The 19,523-nt window shown below is 38.2% G+C and overlaps 1 protein-coding gene across 10 annotated transcripts in view; it reads left to right on the top strand.

The window, feature by feature from the left end:
• The window catches only part of PTK2 (protein tyrosine kinase 2), a 220,197-nt gene that overhangs the window by 128,646 nt on the left and 72,028 nt on the right, over window positions 1–19,523 (top strand). For 4 of the 10 annotated variants that reach the window (XM_042463825.1, XM_042463818.1, XM_042463817.1 and 1 more), the window contains 5 exons: window positions 5,220–5,237; window positions 11,169–11,225; window positions 12,774–12,794; window positions 13,887–13,984; window positions 17,979–18,063. In XM_042463825.1, coding sequence (XP_042319759.1) covers window positions 5,220–5,237; window positions 11,169–11,225; window positions 12,774–12,794; window positions 13,887–13,984; window positions 17,979–18,063 — 279 coding nt within the window. The remainder of the gene's footprint in view (window positions 1–5,219; window positions 5,238–11,168; window positions 11,226–12,773; window positions 12,795–13,886; window positions 13,985–17,978; window positions 18,064–19,523) is intronic. The other 6 variants (XM_042463821.1, XM_042463819.1, XM_042463822.1 and 3 more) reach the window with 3 other exon arrangements.

Genomic DNA, 19,523 nt, shown 5'->3' with positions numbered 1-19,523 from the left:
TAGGTTGGTAGGAGTGAGCAGTGGTGCATCTGTACCACACATGTGCACACAGAGCCACAACTCTGTAGAAATGCTTCATTTTTGGAGATTCTTCCAGATGGAGAATGCTTGGAATATTGTAGAGATTTTTGGTTGCTCTGACCAATCCACATGTTGGAAGAGAACGTAGAGGTAATTTAGTCCAACCGTCTGCTGACTGCAGAATCTATGAATCCATTAGCAAGATACAACATCCCTGGAAGGTTACTGTGCAGCTTCTGCTTAAATACCTCTGATGAAGGCAGCCTTTTGTTGTTGTTGTTGTTGTTGTTGTTGTTGTTGTTAAATAACTCCTGAGCCAGTCTGTTCCCTCACCTTCAGGACAGTAGCTCTTAATGGGGTGGGGGGTGGGGGGCAGTATAGGTTCTTTGGTAATCTAATGAACCCCCTTCCACTGAAAAAGTTTAAAATATCAAGAAGGAAATTAAGATATTTTTCCCTTGCATTCTCCTGCTGCTATTATATTATAATTGTCTTAGTATCTGTATTGAACTGTATTTTTTTGCTGCTAAGGGAAAGTTGATAATTGTTAGTTAGATTAACTGTGTTAGGGTATATTTTAATTTATTATGTTGATACTGTGGATTTTGTTCTTTGTATATTTTCTTATATATTTTCCTTGCTTTAGACATTAGGTTTATGTTTTGTATTCTGGCTTATGTTTACTGTATGATTATTTTTTGTATCTAATGTTCTTGTTGTAATCCGCTTTGATTCCAAGGAGAAAAGCGGAATAGAAATAAATTATTATTATTATTATATTATAATTATTATATTTCACACTTCCTCTGAAACCCCTGAGGTTAAGAACCTCTGCTTTTAGGAGGAGCATTCTTCATGCTCTGATAACATATATTTCCTTGTAATTCCCATGCATTTTTAATAACATAAGAGCTGTGTTAGATCAGATGACATGCCTACCTAATCTAGCATTCTGTGCCAGCAATGGCTGAACTGGTGCCTATAGCAGTTCTACAGTAGGGACACATATGCAATTGTACTTTCCTCCTTGTATCCTGACCATCTGGGATACTGAGACATGTGACCTCTGACATGAAAGGTGATATATACCTGTCATTATTAGTAGTGATTAATAACCCTACCCTCTATGAACTTAATGTCTTTGTGTACATGAAGAAGTTGGTGCAAGAAGGGAAGCATATGAGCTCATGTATGTGGTAGAAATACCTTTTATATTTCAGACTTATGATCTTCAGATATAGCAAACAGGATTGACCAATGAACTTGTCTGTTACATTTTTTAAGATTATATAAGAATATACCTAGACATGTAATGTATGCATAGGTCAATATGTGTTTAGAAATACATACAGGTACACTTGTGACAGAGACAGGATTGTCTACTTGTTGTTGTTGAGTGTATAGCTTGTTTATTTTATTTATTCATATCTAATTACTTTATATACTCATGTAGAAGTGCAGAAATTTTAGTTTAAAAATTGACCCAAAAACCTGGGTCAGCCTATCAACCAGTCAGTGTAAGTACTGTGCCTTAACTCTTACCAAAAAATGGAACCATTGCGTTCTCTGGATAGAGTGGTAAAAAAAGACAAGAGCTTAGTCCATACTGGGAGAGCCTTTAAAAAGCACTAACTCATAGAATCATAGAGTTGTAAGAGACCACAAGGGTCTCTCTACTGTCTCTGCTACAGCACTGCTTCTGGCCTTTTAGATTCTCCCGGGATGGACTAAGCTCTTGCCTTTCGCTGCTCTACTCAGAGAAGGGGATGATTCCTTTTTTTGGTAAAAGTTAATATTTTACCTTAAATTTTGCCTTCTTCACACCCTTTTTTCATGTGCACATTTTCTTAGCCCTGTCTGCATCTGGTCATCTCCTTCCCACATTGCACAGGCACCATTTATTGTTCCCCCCTCATCCTTCAAGCCTTTAGGGTGAGCACAAACAGTTATGTCTGCCAGAATTTTGTAAGTTCATTGGCATCATTTTTCTTTGCTTCATTCTTTACGTCCTTTGTTACATGATCCTAAGTTTTCCTCTTGACTTATCAACAAGTCATATAAAAATCTTTACTTTTTGCCCAAAAACCTGTCCTAGACTTATAGATAAAGTCAGCTTATACATGAGGGTATACAGTATTTATTTGCATTGTACCTGTTATAATTGATACCAAGATAAGTGCTCACATTTAAAGATACAAGACCTACATAACCCCAGTGTTTGAATTGTCAGCAGTTTTATTTGTATTCTTCAGCAGACTAGATTCAGTGTATCCTGTAGTTATTACATAGTTTTAGAGTGGCATACATTAACTTTGGGAAAGCAAACTGAAAAGGCCTGGTGTCCAAAAATAACATTTTTGGGAATGGATATAAGCCACTAGTTTATATAAAGCCTTGTTCATGCAGATCTTGTACTTAGTACATGTGATCCTTCTTGAGATAGTATCAGTATGACTTTATATGCTTTATATAAGTGTTAAATGGAGAAGGCTTCATGCTGAGATACATGGGAGTAGCAGTTGCAGGAATTTTCAGTATATTAATTGCTGATTCCCCAGCTAAAGATGTTCTATATCTGGTTGAAACATACACCATTGGTTGACCACATTCAGATCCTGTTGTCTTAAGCATTGCACAGTTGGCCCTCAATGTCCACAGATTCTGCATCCACAGATTAAACCATCCACAGGTTGAATACACACACACGCACGCGCCATATCAGGATGTCATGGAGGAGCCTTTCTGAAGTCAAACCAGAAATAATTAAGACTTAATAAAATATTTTTAAGACTTAATAAAAAGAGTGAATCAGTAAAGCCAAACTGAATCATGATATAATTATTTGGGTTGTATGGAAGATGAAATTGAAGCAGTGAGGCCAGGTTTTGTTCAGGCACACAGAGGCGTGTGCACATAACACTAAATAATTTGTAACCCATTTGTAGTGGGCTATGTGTGAAGCATTTGTAGTGCTACAAGTGAAGCAGGCCTGTAATTATTCGGTCTGGGATCTAGATTGCATCTCATACAGTACTTTTTTGCATCCAGATATATTTCCTACGTAGACCAAAAGCCTCTCTTCTCCTGCTTTTAAAATGATACAGTGTACTCTTTCATCATTAGGATGAAACATTAATATATCAGTGTTTCCCAAGCATCATTTGGTCAGGGTTCAGAAAAAGAAATGGAATTCAAGGCTGCGTGATTTACTGGACTGCTACTTGTCCTTCTTTTGTGGTTATCAGTTTCCAGTCTTTCACCTTTCTGGTGCCAAAATAATTTGTCATCCTCTCTTGGTTTAATTTCTTCAATAAGGATCAGAGGAAGAGGCTTGAAATGAATGAGTAGGGAGACATAATATCCCCAGGAGCTAAAGTGGGATTGACTTTTAGAAAGAGACTGCTTTGAAACCTGCCTTGCCCATAAAATTAGATCTTGTCTATGATACTTCCTCTGTCTTTTACTGAAAATGTTTCAAGTTTTTGTATTTGTTCTTGCATCTACACGCCATACCCACAACTACATGGAACTTGTGATTTGCCAAGAATGAAATTTAAGCTGTTTTGGTTCATAGATCAAATTACTTGTTGCTTGTTGCATTGTAACAACTGGAAGAAGTTGAACTTACAATAGTTTCCTCCTTGATTTGTCTTTTTTGAGAAGTAAATTTAAAAATGTATTTCTTTAATAGTTCCCATAGAGAAGAAGGAAATGCTGAGTTCATGTATTTATATATTCTTCAACAGTGTCAAGAAGTTGTGCTTCCTTGTGCTTATTCTTTTTAGATGTGCTGACATGTTTATCTTTCTTGCCAAATAATTGTTTTCTCTTTTTCCCTTTTTTTAAAAAAAATCTTACTTTCTGCTTCTTGGTAAAGGAGTCTATCACTGTCAACATAAAGTAAAGAAAGCCAGGCGCTTTCTCCCTTTCGTCTTCTGTACACATGAATCACCACCTAAGGGTACTGCACTGCTCCTTGTTCAGGTTGCGTGATTAACCCAAAGGCTGAACAATACTCACCCTTTTAAAGTTTTGTTCACCTGAGGCTGCAGAGATCCAATCAGAGATCCAAGAATTATCCCAGTGAAATTTTGGATATACCTTTCTCCCCTAGTTTTTCAGTAAGACCCAAGAAATATTTCCAGCTACTATAGATACTGCTGGCTTTGTAGTGGTGTGCTATGGAGGCAAAACAGTTGAGTAATGTCAGTGGGGAAATTCTCCAAATCCTTCACTAAAAAGCCTGCTTGGGCTCACATATTCTTGGACCCCTGGTTCAGCATGCAGTTGAATGTCATAGAATAGCTGCAGTAGAAATGTACTGAGATCATTTGCCTTAGTAAATTAGTTGTGGCAATGCTGGCTGCTGCATATGGGTCTTAGAGCTTGTGTAGGCATTACTTTTGAATGATTTTTTTTTTTGGATGGAGTAGCTATCACCTATTCAGTGCATGGGAGGAAGGAGGCACATGCACTCTTCAATAAAAGAATTTCATGCGAGGAAACTCAATTCACTCTCTAAAGAGAAAAATGCAAGGGATGGCCAAGCCCTGAGTACTTGGCCTTGTCAAAGCAACACCTCAAGCATGGAGGTGTTGAAGGGGGCAGATCTTATGCCTGTAAAGAACAGGTATTTGCAGCACAATATCTGTTGAGGTGGGTGTTTGGAATGAGGTTTGTAAAGCCAGGGTACTAAAACCCAGAACATGGGTTGTATAGATGTACTTCAAACTCCAGTTTAATATGGTATTCAGTGGACTGAAATTCATACTAACATTACACAGTAGGGGAAATGAATGTTTAGGTCTTTGGAGAAAGCTCCCATAAGCAACAGGGCTGTTTGCACGTTGGCTTAACTCATCCTTTGGGGCAGTGGGAAGCGTGTGTGCTGCACTGAAAGCCTCTGATGGTATAACTCATAATAAATTTTGGCATAGTTCTCCCTTTTTTCAAACTTTGTTGGAACTAGCATTATCATGTTGTTTGTTTGCATTTTGTCACATGTTGTCAGAAATTAGAATACTGGATTTCTTTTCCTAGGTGTGTAAATTGACTGCAGATGATTTTGCTCTTCTGTTTGGCCTGCTTGTGGTTTTAATACTGTATCTTCCCATTTCTTTCCCCTTTTCTCTGTTCCTCCCCTCTCCTTACTTTTCCCTACTGTTTTCTTTCTCTTTGCATGCCACCTGGATCAACAGATGAAATTAGTGGGGACGGTAATATGTGGTTATATATACATATATATTTAGTCTCTGTGTCACTAACATGTAGTTTGCAACTATTATACTTCTCTGCTGCTAAAATTGTGTTTATGAGCCAAAGTGAGCCTAAGGCTGGCTTCTGTTACGTACAAGCTTCTTGCTACTCTTCTGTATCACGCTTCCAAAGAGGGAAGGGAGAACCAAAACCTGAAACTGAGATGTTCTATTAAATGTGTGGTCATTGCTGAAAATGGCAGCAAAGCACCTAAGCTTCTCTGTAATGCCTACAAGTTACTTAATGTCTTGTTGCCTTAATTCCTTACTACCGTTTCCCTTCAATGTTGCCTTGCAGCAAGATATATGGAAGGATTAGGAAGAGAGGAGTGGGGGCCTATTTTACCCTTATGGAGTGCATGGCAAACATAGATACATTGCTGCCACTTTAGCTCAGCTTTGAAAGACTGAAAAATAATTTAAAAGAAAACCCTAAGCTGAAGTACTGTATCTGCTAAGATGAAATATATTAGCAACAGCAAAGTTTAGACTGGGTTTTGCTTGTGTGGCACCTGGAGTAGTGCCAAAAATCTGTTGGGTTTTTCAAAAGCCATTGTTGGTCTTGCTGCAGCTGGAAATAATTAAACACATGCAAAAGTCCTCCCACCCCCTGAGGGCGGTTCAGTGAGCAGATCAGAGCATCAACTAGCGAGCAAATGTATTTCTTTAGATGAGGCTGCTACTTTAAAGCTGGTCCCCACTGCTGGTGTTCTCCTGCCTTACTCTCTCAGCCATTGCATCAGCTCTGCAGTTGAAAGAATCAAGATGACAAACTAAAGCCTTGCAAAATTGACTAGAGATCCATGTCTCAAACATATGGCTATCATAGAACGCTGAATGCTTTGTTTCCAGTAGAGATTTCATCTTCCTGGAGCAAATATGAATTCTCCTGTGCTCACAAGAAATGGAGAAAAGTAAGACAGTCAGTTGTATGCCACTATCACTCCAGTTATAAACTTTGAAATGTTTCTCATGTCATTGATTTTGCAATAAGCAGTGTTGGTTTGAAGGGCAGTACTGCATTTTTGCCTTGCTTTCTCTCTATCGGAGAGTCGTGATGTCTGTTCTTAGGAATGTACCTTCATCGATAGTACCAGCAAAAAGCCATTGGACAGGCTGCCTACTTGTATCTTCTTCTTCTGGTGGTCATTAGTGTGTACACACAACCCACCTTTCCTCTCTGCTACAGCACATTTGAACCGTATTATTAAGGCCACTGTCTTGCCTGATTTATTGAACTGAGTAGTAGCCATACCTTGGGACTTGTGCTGTATATTTTTGCCAATATCTAAGATCTGGAAGTTTTTGAAATGGTGTGGATTCAGAACCCATATGCACAGATGACAACTATGAGTAGGCAGAGTTATGGGTGTCCTGCCATTTCCATGTTTCTTTCTTGACAGTGCTCCCCAATGCAGGGAGAGGGAAAAGCCCAAAATAAGGATTACAAAGCTGCTGCAAGACTGAGTAAGATTTATTGTGATCGGCTCAGAAAACCTTTGGTTGCTGGGTAGTAAAAAAAAATGTAGTAAAGTAAGAGAGGGACCAAAATGATTCAAAGATGATACAACACACTTGATTTCTATTTAGGGAAAGCATTTTGTGTATATTTTTGAAAGACCTGGGAAATGCCATATATTCAATTAAGCTTTATAGAGACAAAATCCTGTTTGAAGATTGCATCCTATCGTCACATAGTAAACATACTCATTGCTGAGCAAGGGCCACTGAAATGGCTACCTTATTTTGCAGTTTATTTGCTTGGAACAGCACTAAAGGATGTGTAAGTGATGGGTTTAGGAGAACCTAAAATAGAAGTGGTGCCTTTGTATTCTATGTGTCATGCTAGTATGCTGCCTTTTCTTCAAGGATTTTAGGGGTTAAATGCCTTTGACATATTCAGAAACCTGTGAGAGATGTTAGGTTTGGAGGGAGACTAAGTTTCATAGTTGAAACGAATTTTGAACATTGGCTTCTCACATTCTCTCATAAAATTTAATATACTACATTGCATTGGAAGAACAGAAAATATTTTTACAACTAGAACAACAAAGGCCTTAGCAATCATGTTTTCAGAAAGTTTGAGAGGGCAGAAAAAAGGTGGGTAAGGAGGAGGTCATGAAAGTAGTCATAGAAATTACTAATAGCTTCTGTGAGGGAAGGTGCTATGCTTTGTTTTTTAAACTTGAGTTGTAAAATTAGGTTAGGATTCCAGTATCTCTGAGTAACAGAAAAATTTGTGGGAAAGCAGAACTCGAGTGGGAAAATGTAGCTTTCTCTTTACGATTTGGAACATGAGGTGGTTATTTAGGAGGAAATTTCAGTGTGACACAAATATAAAGGATGGAAAGAACATGAGGCATCATAAGAGAACAACAGAATATGGGAGTATTCAGTGTAGTGAATGAAACCAGTGCAAGCCCTGAGAACAAATGAGTATGCTGTAAATATACTCTAAGGCTACTACAGAGCTAGGAGAAATAAGATGGAAATAAATTAAGATGGGAAAGAGAAGATTATTACAACTAATAACTGATTCGTCGCTCCACCTTACATCTCAGGTGGATGCGACTGTCAGGAGCATCTGTTATCAGCTTCGGCTGATTCGCCAGCTGCGTCCCTACCTGGACCAGGGGAACCTTGAAACGGTAGTACATGCTCTGGTAACCTCTCGTTTGGATTTCTGCAATGCGCTCTACATGGGGCAACCCTTGTACCATACCCGGAAGCTACAATTAGTGCAGAATATGGCAGCCAGACTGGTTACTGGCATATCCAGAGCCAGTCATATAACACCAGTGCTTAAAGATCTGCACTGGCTGCCTATTCGCTTCCGGGCGCAATACAAGGTGTTGGTTATCACCTATAAAGCCCTAAATGGCTTGGGCCCAGGATACCTTGAGGACCGCCTCTCCCCATACAATCCGCCCCGCACTCTCAGAACATCTGGGCAGCAGCTATTGAGGGTTCCAGGGGCCAGACTAGCCTCCACGTCTAAGAGGACTTTTACCATCTCGGCCCCAACCCTCTGGAACTCTCTGCCCATTGAGCTCCGCTCGGCTACCTCCCTGGCCCAGTTCAAAAAGGGGCTGAAGACCTTCTTGTTCAAACTAGCATTCCTTGAAACAGGCCCCAACTAGTCTCCCACCCACCCCCTCTATGTCAGCAGTGGCAAGCTGGCCAGAATTGTTTTTAATGCATTTGTTTTTATTGTATTTGTAATCCATGTATTTTGTGATGTTGTACACCACCCTGGTTATACAGAAGGGCGGTATATAAATAAAATTATTATTATTATTATTATTATTATTATTATTATTATTATTTAAAGAGAAGATTGGGAACACAGTTGCTTGCGCTTGGACATAAGTTAAGAATTCAGTGGTAACAATCAGTAGGCTGAACTCAGCAGATAAATTAATAAGAAAAATAAGTGAAGACTTTTTTGTCTTTGATATATAATGTTTGAGAGGTTTAATTGGGACAAATACATTTTTAGCACTGTTGATTTTGGATTTTGGTCTCAATTTAACACAAAAAAAACCCCACCCCATTAATTGGAAAAAAGACTGAAACTAGAAGCATACATGACCATATAAACAATAGTGCACAGTTTATAGCAACGCAACTTTGCTGTCTGGGAATATTTTTTTCCACTCAAAAGATAAAGTGTGAATCACTTTCCACAGGACTGGAATTATTTTGCTCAGCTATACTGTTATCACAGAAGGCATATCACCTCAAATAAAAACAAACAGACATCAGTACATTTTTACTAGTAAGAATTTAAGCTTGTAATTTATAAGCTACACACACACACACACACACACACACACACACACACACACACTCAGCCGCCCCTCCGTTTTCACAGGAGATCTGAACCCCCTGTGAAAATCGAAAATGGCATATATTCAAGCCCCATTGGCTTGAAAGGCTGTGTGCTCCTGCACGTACACCATGGCCGCACATGCCATTTTAGCCATTGGGGCTCACCTCTCTGTGAGTAATCGAGACCGCAGACTTAAAATCCACAAAAACAGAGGGGTGACTATATATCATCTAGTATCCTATGTATAATATCAGAGAGAGAGAGAGAGAGAGAGAGAGAGAGCATTAAAATGTATTAGAAAAATATTTTGGCTTCTGTCTTTTGGCCAATAAAAGTGAGTTGCATCAAGGTAGCAGTTTAGAACACTCCACCATCACTATTTTTGAGCAGCGGTGTTAATACAGTGGGTCCTTGGTATCAATGGCGCGTTGGTTCCAGAAACAGGTGAACACCAAAAACCATGGAAGCTCGAGTTGGTTTAACATTTAAAATCACCTGGGTGAAAAGGTCCAGCCACGAGAGAGACAGTTTCCTACCTTCCCATCAGAAAGGCTCTGCCAGAATGTAAACCTTTTCCCGACTCTGTTTCCCACCTTCTCAACTTTCCCATCAGAAAGCTACTGACAGATTTGCCACTGATCCACCTCAGGGAAGGGCAGCAGAAGGAATGGGGCAGAGAGGTGTATCACTGGGAAAGGTTTTTTGATTCTATCAAAAGCTTCCTGGTGTGAAGATGGGAAATAAAATGAGGCAGGGGTTTAAATTCTGCCAGAGGCTTCCTTGTGAGAAAGTGGGAAATGGAGTGGTCAGGGGTTTAAATTTTGGGATGCTTTGTGATGTGATGGTAGGAAAGAGAGTGAGGAAGAGCTTCAATTCCGACTATGGCTTTATAGTGGGATTTATTTCCATGAGGGAGAGAGGTATTGGCTTGCTCAAGTCTTACCACAGCGTCCGCTAGTGCCCTGGGACCGCTTCTCATCTGGCCATCACAAGTTTTAAAAAATTAAATGTTTCTTCATTGCAATCTGCATTTGCTCAAATCTGTGGATATCAAACCCGTGGATACCAAGGATACTGTTTTTATTTTGAATATCCGAAGAAGGCAAAAGCCAACGTGTTTTGTTAATACATTTATACATTTGCTTGTTTAGTGGGTGGGTGGTTAACTGCATTCTTTTGTGACCCAAACCAAACTTGTGAGGAGCGTTGTTGGTTTTTAAACCTGATTCACAGAAAGGGAAGAGAGATCCCTTTATATATGTCCCTACTTTTGTTAAATAGTAGGAAACCATGCAAGCTTCCTGTTTTATCCTAGCAACCCAGGAGATACTTTGATATGAATGGCATGTTACCCTAGAGCAGTTTTTTTAAATAAACTACTTAACACCCTTATAATGAATGTTAATTATCTCCTGGTGAACTAATTTCAAGTGTATTTTCAGTAACCTAGAGAAATAAAGGCTGTAACACTGAATTAGAAGTAGATTTTCTCAAGGGAGGATTTACAGTCTTTTAAGCAACTTGCAAAAAAGAAAAGAAAAAGCACACCGTAACGTGTTATACTGTAACTAAATATCACAGATTTTCACTGTTTGTTGGTCCTGCATCATCAAACCTTCCCAGTGCATACAGTCTACAGAATTAATCCTTGTTTGCACCTCCTACAAAGCTTCTTCATTATAGTCTTCCCCCCAAATCTTTTGATTTGTGGTGGGTTTGTGGCAGAAATTTTCTTTTGATGATATCAACAGACTTACTCATATTTTGACTAATAGATATAAATAGGGGAACTGTCTCTAGATTAATAGAAGATGCATTCAGTTTGTGTCTCTAATCCCTGAAAAATGAGTCTGTGTAGTGCAGTGCAGCAGGCAGTGAGGTCATCTTTGTTCCATGAATAAGTTGTACATGCAAAGGATTTAGTCATGATAGTTTAAGCAGATTTATGTGGAGGTGAAAAGGTTATAGGTTTTTGTTTTTTGGGTAGGGAAAACGGGTGGGGGTCCAGCAATCTATTTTCCTCCTCTCAAATTGCAAATGCTCTGGTTCTTTCCTTTCAGAAACAGATGACTATGCAGAGATTATAGATGAAGAAGATACTTACACAATGCCTTCTAGTAAGTGAATATGCTCATTCCATTTTTTTTCATGCCCATGATTGAAATAAACTGGAGAATGCAAATCAACAAGCTATTTAATCAGGAACTTTCATGATTATGCCAGTTTGGGAACCAGTGGCTTCAGTCCAGTGGCATCACTAGGGTTGCTGTCACTTGGTGCAGTAACACATGGTGTCATCCCCCTCTTTTTTTACCTCCTCCCATACCATATCATACAGAACCCCCCAGTACTTTTTTAAATTAATGTTACTCATAAATCGTAATTCCAGTATATCACCCTCGAAGTGTGGTGCAGTCTCCCTCCTCGGAGGTCTTTAAACAGAGGCTGGATGACCATCTGTTGGGGCTGCTTTGATTGAGAGTTCCTGCATATCAGGGAGTTGGACTGGATGTCCCTTGTGTTCTCTTGCAACTCTATGATTCTGCGACTGGATGTAATGGCAACAGCTATACATTAAAATTGTACCTTTAAATTACAATATCACCTGCACAGACTAAATGTATTTACATGTACATTGTTTCATGTGGTTAAAGTAAAAATTAGGTAAAATCTGATGTTTTTAAAGAAAATTTAAAAATATTTTTAACTTTTAAATTAATTTTTCCCCACTAACCTGGGTCCTCTTTTTTCTCTTCCCATTGAGCCTCCCCACACTCACACCATATCTTCAGTGTTTTAAAGGGACACTGGTAAATGCCACAGCCTATTGCTGCCCAAAGGCAGATGTTTGGGGAGCAGTGGTGTCACTCCTTCTTAGGGTGTCACCTGACATGGGCTGGATCTCCGTAGTGATGCTCCTGCTTCAGTGAAGATACCTTATGGGTCACATGGTGAATCCATTTGAAAATTGGAAAATATATGGTCATCTAGTCTATTCTTTCCTATGCTTGGTTCGTTGAAGAAAATGCATTTAAATGATACGTGGGTCCTAAGAGTCCGGAGGTCACGCCAAAGCCACACTCCATTCCTAAGGACTGGAGCGCAGCTTTGGTGCAGCTTCCAGATTCTTCGAATGCATGCATCATTTAAACAGCATACCTCCAAAGAGACCTGAAGCAGCTTTATTTTGGCAGTCTGTAACAGGCCTAAGTAATCTTAACAGTTGGATGAGCGAACAGTATCTCTACGTGACTATCTGTTGCTGACTTGTGCCATTTCAGATATCAAAGGTGGGACTGAATGGTTGGCTCCTTTCCCCACACATAATTCTCCTAAACTATGTACAGAGAGCATCATAGGGGAGTGGATTTTTCTGGGATGCTTTGATTATGCACAAAAAAGCATAATGAGAAGGTGATGATAGAGTGTGCATTGAATACAACAATTATGTCAGAAAACATGCTGAATCGTGAAAGAAAAATAGGGGTGTAGGATATGACTAATTTGTCTGTATAACTTGGGGAGCTCACACTAACTTCAACTATGTGTGGTGTTGGGGTTTTTTTTTCTTTAAAAAAGAATTAGAATTTTTTTCCAAATGTATCCTGAATTTTAAGATACAGTTTCTAAGCAAGTGTCTGATTTTTCTCTTAATTGCACTGCAGAAAGCTATGGAATAGATGAAGGTAACAGGAGATCCTTTAATATCTCTGTGCTTGCAACTTTGGATTGATGTGATTTTTTTTATAAAAAGAATTTGACTTTGTACTGTATTAATAAAGTGCTAGTTGGCTTAATTTTGTACAGTTAAGCCGATATATTTGATAGCTTTGGCATTTTAAAGCAGAAAATGCATTATTCAAACGGAAAGGTTGTTAGGAGACTTCAAGCCCATTTCTGTAGTATCAGCCATTCTTGCTTTTTGTTGCAAGTGGTGGTGTAAATGTAGTGTACTGGCATAAGAATGATACTCATTTTGCATTACATGGAACATTGCTCCTACTGGAAACAAGAAATATGGCTTGTTTTCCTATAAATATTTTATATGAATTATAGAAATAAAAGCATTAAAATAAACCATTGAATTGGAAATGCTTGATATTGGAAAGCCACTGCTTTTCTTAAAAAGAAGCAATTCAAAAAAGACTATAAATAACACACATTTATTATGTCTATTTTGAATCAGTCTATTATGTGTATGTAGGCTTTACTGTATTATTTACAGTAGATGCTGGTTTTCATTTTATAAATTTCCTACTTCTCTCCCTATCTTTCTGAACACCACATACTCTTGGCTGATTCACTCATTAAAAGTGCATGTTTACCTGGAATTAAATTCCATTTTGTTAAATGGAGTTTACTCCCAGGTAAGTGTGTATTGGATTGAAGCCTCAAGACACCCAAAATGCCATATAGTGGAGAACTCTTGAGCATACTGTTTGCAGAGGCTAACACATATAATTTAGGCTACATGTATTTCTTTTCATGTTATCTTGTGGTTCATAATCCCATTAAGGTGTTTCAATTAATTTATTGCATTAATATAACTAAACACACTGGGACTAATTCAGTATGTCTGGATACCGTAGCATCCTTTTCAAGTTTTCATTCAAACAGTTGTTTAAGGGGATTCCACTGTATAGATTGCAGGAGGCAAATTCTAATCTGTTTTTCAAATGCCAATCATTTTGCGGGAGTTACTTTTGTAATTTTGAGCATTTTGTGGCTTATTTCATTTTGTCAGTGGATTGAAATTTAAATGAGTTGTGTTTCAAAAGCTAGGGATTATGAGATTCAGAGAGAACGGATTGAACTGGGACGCTGTATCGGTGAAGGGCAGTTTGGAGATGTTCATCAAGGAGTTTACATGACCCCAGTAAGTATTCTTAATATTCTAACATGTTTTCAAAAAGTTAAGTGTCTTTCTTCTGACCATATTTTACTGCCTGGTGAAAAACCCTTATGTTTCATAAAACAGGTTGATTTTAAAATGCTAGTACAACAAAGAAGGAAAACAGTTACAAATGGAAATACTTATCCTTGTTTATGGCCAATGTCTGTTCTAATCTCTGACCCGGGAAGTGGAAAACTTATTTTCCTTATATCACCCATGGAATTTAGACTATTGTGATGGCAGGCTGAGTTTCCTGGTTATTTGTTAAGCCTCAGCTCTCTCTTGTTAGAGGAGGAACCATGAGAGGGGCTCATAAGGGACCATGGAGAAGTCTGTATTTTTGTGGCATTATGTCCCATTCTCCTGATATCTTTTGCAGCAAAGGAGAAAAAGAAAAAGTAGAAGCAACCATTCTTAAAGGGTGATAGTTTGGTGTTTTGCCTTGCAATTTTTTTGTATCATAGGAAGGGAGAGAGGTGACACAAAATTATCACCATCCTGGTGATAATTATGTGTGAATGACTCAAGGATTTTTATCTGCCCCCATAACTGTCAACCTGGTGTTCTCAAAACTAAAGATCATGAAATACAAAAATAGTGTATCCCATACATAAAACCTGTCATTAAAATAAGCAACTCAATTTGAGAACCTGCTCAATTAAGAGTATGAGGCACACACTTTCAAAATATTGACTTCACTTCCTTCTGAAAGCTAGGGAAGAGATGGAGAAATGACACCTCACTAAGCAAGCTGTTTCAATACATACCGTATTTTCCGGCGTATAAGATGACTGGGCATATAAGACAACCCCCAACTTTTCCAGTTAAAATATAGAGTTTGGGATATACTTGCCGTTTAAGACTACTACCCCTCTTCCAACGCACATCAAATAAAAATAAAAAAAAACATCAGATTTGATTTCAATATGGTAAATTTAATTCAGATGCTTATGACATGCAGGTACTTAGGAGGAAACCTTGTTGTATACAAAGCCTGCTTGGACTGGTCAGCTCTCCCTGTCTGCCCAGCCCTCCCTGTCTCCAAGACTATCAGAGCGGTAGCTGCTTTCATACGGTCGCCGCATATGGCGGGGATGCGTCCGCGGCCGTTTTTGAGCTCTCCCCCGCCATATGCGGCAACCACAAATTCTCCAGTCTGGCTCAAAAGTTTCAGGACCTGCCCTATAAGATGACACCTGGCGTATAAGACGACCCCCAACTTTTGAGAAGATTTTCCTGGATTAAAAAGTAGTCTTATACACCAGAAAATACAGTACTTCATGACTAGTCTTTGATACTCACTCACTGAACCACAGATTGCAAACAAAATGGAAGAACACTTGATGCTTTTAACCTATTCAGTGCTTATACTTCTTAAAACGTCATACAACAAGGCAGCTACATTTTAATTTGTACTAAATTTATTTGCAAAATTTAAGAAAATATTTGTTTTACAAATGTGAATGTCTCTGTGAAAGTGTGCAAACGTCTTTATGAGGAGGGTGAAAAAACTATGGTGTTTGTTTGGCCCCATGAAAATGAAACAAGCAAATATGACATCTCTTCCTTCTTCCTCCTTCACAAATCTATTTGAGTTTAAAAGTGGAACTGACAGAAAATTATTAAGTTAAGTTAATTGACATTGGGCAGCATCAGACATTGATATGAGTTTTGCATTTTCATGTAGAATTTGTTAAAAAGCATGAGGGACCAGGTAGAAAGCTAGATAATTCTTATTGAATTCTCTAGCCAAAGGTTATGAAACTGAATAGTAGTCTCTTGGCATCACCTTCAGTGACTAGTCCTAGAGAAAGGACCAGAGCCACCAGAATCTGTATTATGTATCTGTATTCTGTATTTAGAATTATTTGCTGGCATAGTGTCTTTAAGATGTGTTCAGGAGTAATGAAATGTTCATCAATTCCATACCTTTCTGGGAGGTTTCTGGAATTTTAGCCAATACTGAGTGTGTTAATTTTCCAAATTACATGGGTTGTTTTTGTTGTTAAGTTATAAGCAGCCATTATTGTTCATTAATAATATCTAAAAATACATGCTTGATATCGCACTACTCTTGAACACATGTACCTGTATAGCCAATACTGATACATTACACAAAATGCTAGGGATCCCTTATACAGATACTTATCCATGTTAATATATGCTTCAGAAAGGCTAATGACCCAGATGTCGATCTCAAATAAGCTAGAAAATCAGAATGTAGCTAATCAATCACATTGACATCTCAGAGTACTCAGTGCAGTGGTGTTATCCTGCAAGCACCTTCATGCTTTGGTTAAAATCCTACAGATTTAAACAGGAGTTACCATGAGAGATTTGTCATGGTTTTATTTTCTAAACAGTTCAAACATTAGAAATTTTTGTTCATCTCACTGGGTCCCTGTTAAATAAAGCTAGATTTTCCCAATGAATGAGAAATGAACACTTTGAAAAATGGATCCAGAATGTGCCCTAGAATGTTGATATCAAAATTGTCCTTAAAACCGCAAGTATAATTTTTTCTTCATCTTCAGCTATTTCAGTGGGTTTTCTGTATGATTTCAGAAATAAAATTAGAACAGACCATATGGTTCTATCTGCAGTGTTTTAGGTTCACACTACTTCACATTAATTTTGGAAAAGCAATAATACTGACTAATACAGTACTTTATCATATGAAAGGACAAATGAATATTTCCTAGTAGTAAGTATTCTCCCCATTTTCAAGTTTCTTAAAGTGTTCAAGAGAACTTTTCTCTGCAGGAAAATAATTATTTTTTTGCTGCAAACCCCCCCCCCCCCCAATTTATTTACTGGAAGGAATGTTAGGAGTAGTGTTGCATGGAAGGACAGAATGACAGTTTACCTAGAGTAACAGTGGAGTCATTGCTGAATTTCTAAAGAGAAAGTACGGCAGGTTAAGTCTGTGACTGCTGCTGCACTGCAGAATTAATGCAGTTTGACAACACTTTAACTCAATCCTGGGGAGTTCTGGCATTTGTAACTATGGCGCCAAAGCACTCTGACAAGAGGAGGTTAAATAGCTCATGAAACTACAAATCCCATAAATCCATAGGATCAAACCATGGCAGTTAAAGTGGTCTCAAACTGCCTTACTTCTGCAGTGTATACCTAAGGTGTGAGAATCTGAAATTAGTTCCATGGGGAAAGGAATGTATTGTTTATATTTGCAGGTTTTAGTTTGCCTTGTAAAAATTATTTCAGCTTAGCATTCATTGACTGTGACTGATCTTTAGCTAATTGTTTGTTACTATGTTTCAGGGTTCTTTGGCCATAAAATTAGACCATGTCCTCTAAATTGCATGGAATATGTGTCTCATATGCATTTGACTTATTTATAGTTTGTAACTTTCTTCACTGGTCTTTTCATCTGTGTCCAGTTATTTGCATTTGGGATATGAAGAATATTTTCTTGTCCTCAGTTCAGAATGTCAGTATGTTGATACAGGTACAGTACTCTGAATTAGAGCAAAAAAAAAAAAAAAACTTCCACGTTTTTTTGGTTGCTGGATTGTGCAGGAAAATGTTTTTTGCACACGCACCATGTTTTGTGTTGAACTATGACTCTGGAGAGAAAGGGTGCAAATTCCTCCTTACCCATTGAAACCCACTGGTGACCTTTGGCAAATCACACTCTCTCAGCCTCAGTGAGAGGCAAAAACAAAGCCCTCTCTGAATTAATCTTCCCAAGAAACCCCATTTTAGGTTCACAGTAAGTCAGAAATGAGTTGAAGGTTCACAACAACAACAATGTAGACATGCAAGTGAAATGCTATTTTTTTTTAAAAAAATAATATAGATTGCATGCAGCACCTTTTAAAAACAGTATGATCAACATATAGAAATTAATGACTGAATTCATAAACACTCTCTCCCATAATTGTTGTTCATACTTCCAATTAAATAAATATGTGATGAGCTTAATTTCTACAATATAGTATTTCTGTCTTTACAGGAAAACCCTGCCATGGCAGTTGCAATCAAAACATGTAAAAACTGCACGTCAGACAGTGTGAGAGAGAAGTTCCTACAAGAAGCCTGTAAGTTGTTTAAAACTCTTCATTATATTTACACTTCATCAGTTTTCAAAGAGATAGTTGTGTTAGCCTGTTTCAGTTTGAAAAGAAAAGACTGATTAAAAAAAAGATGTATACAACTAAGAAATGTGTGTTAGGGTGAGCTTCTTTGAATTACAAGCCACTTCTTCAGATGCATGATGAGAGTACAATATTTACAACTTGGATACACATACACAGTGATATAGTTGTGGGAATGGTATCAGAGTACAGTGGGATACAGAAGATGACAGTTGTAATGTTCATAAACCCTGAAAGTGTTGATTAGAATGCTGATTCCTGACTTTTATTCAATTAACTATTTTTGAAAGTAAACAACCTTCATTCTTCACCAAGGTGGTGTGTTAAAATATAGGAGTCACACATACAAAACTTTAGAACAGTGATTCCCAAACTATGGTCCTCCATGTGTTTTGGACTTCAGCTCCCAGAAGCCTCAGTCATGTTGACCAATGATCTGGGGTTAGGGGTTAAGTCCAAAACATCTGGAAGGCCAGAGTTCGGGAATCATTGCTCTAGAAGATGGTGACTGGCTCCTTTGGGGACATTATACCAGAGTAGAAATCATTAGACAAGTGGTTACATCCTTTATAGGTTGCATACACACAGTTCCTAGTACAACCACTTTTTTCTGGCAGCACACATTAAGGTCCTTGTGGGGATCTCCACTCGTCCCACTTCTGTGGCCCCCAAGTTACCACCACCTTTGAACCACTGCTCTAACCATAGAGTGTGTGTCTGAACATAACCACTCCAGTAGCATTATGGCAGAGTTCCTTGGGGCAGATGTGTATATTACAAGAAGAATTTATTTAAGAGAAGTGCTACATACATTTAAAGATAACTTGGTGTACAAAACCTTATGGATATCAGATTTCCAGGCTTAGTTGTTATTATTACTCATTTAACTCATCTAAATCCTATTTGACTCTTAACACATCTCACAAACTCTTTCACTGAGTTCTCATAATCCTGGCAAAACCTAATTAGCTGTCTTAACTAACCCAAAACACAAATTTCTTCTTTTCACTGTCTCATCTCTTACTTGACTTTTCACTATCATTTTCTAACACTTAACTGATTCCTATCCCTAACTTGACTCATATCTCTCACTGAGTCTAAATCGTTTATCTGCCTCATCCCTCATTTGTCCCTGCAATACCCGCTTCTACTGTTTAACCCGTCATACCAACTTCCCAATATTTTATGGCTGGAAAGATACATTTGAAACTCCTGACATTGCCTTAAAAATGAATATGAGGCAGAGATGGTTTGGTCTAAGCATCAGAACACAACACCACTCCTTTTAATCTTTAGTCCTCGGTTCCTTTAGAAGCCTGTTTAACATTACACACTCCTAAAGCTTAAAATTAAAAACTTACCCAGAAATCTGAATTTATGACAGAGATAGGTGCTGAATCCCA

This window comes from Sceloporus undulatus, chromosome 4 (assembly GCF_019175285.1).
Source record: "Sceloporus undulatus isolate JIND9_A2432 ecotype Alabama chromosome 4, SceUnd_v1.1, whole genome shotgun sequence".
NCBI lineage: Eukaryota > Metazoa > Chordata > Lepidosauria > Squamata > Phrynosomatidae > Sceloporus > Sceloporus undulatus.
The sequence above is the reverse complement of the archived record's forward strand: the minus strand, read 5'-3'. Positions and strand labels throughout refer to the sequence as shown.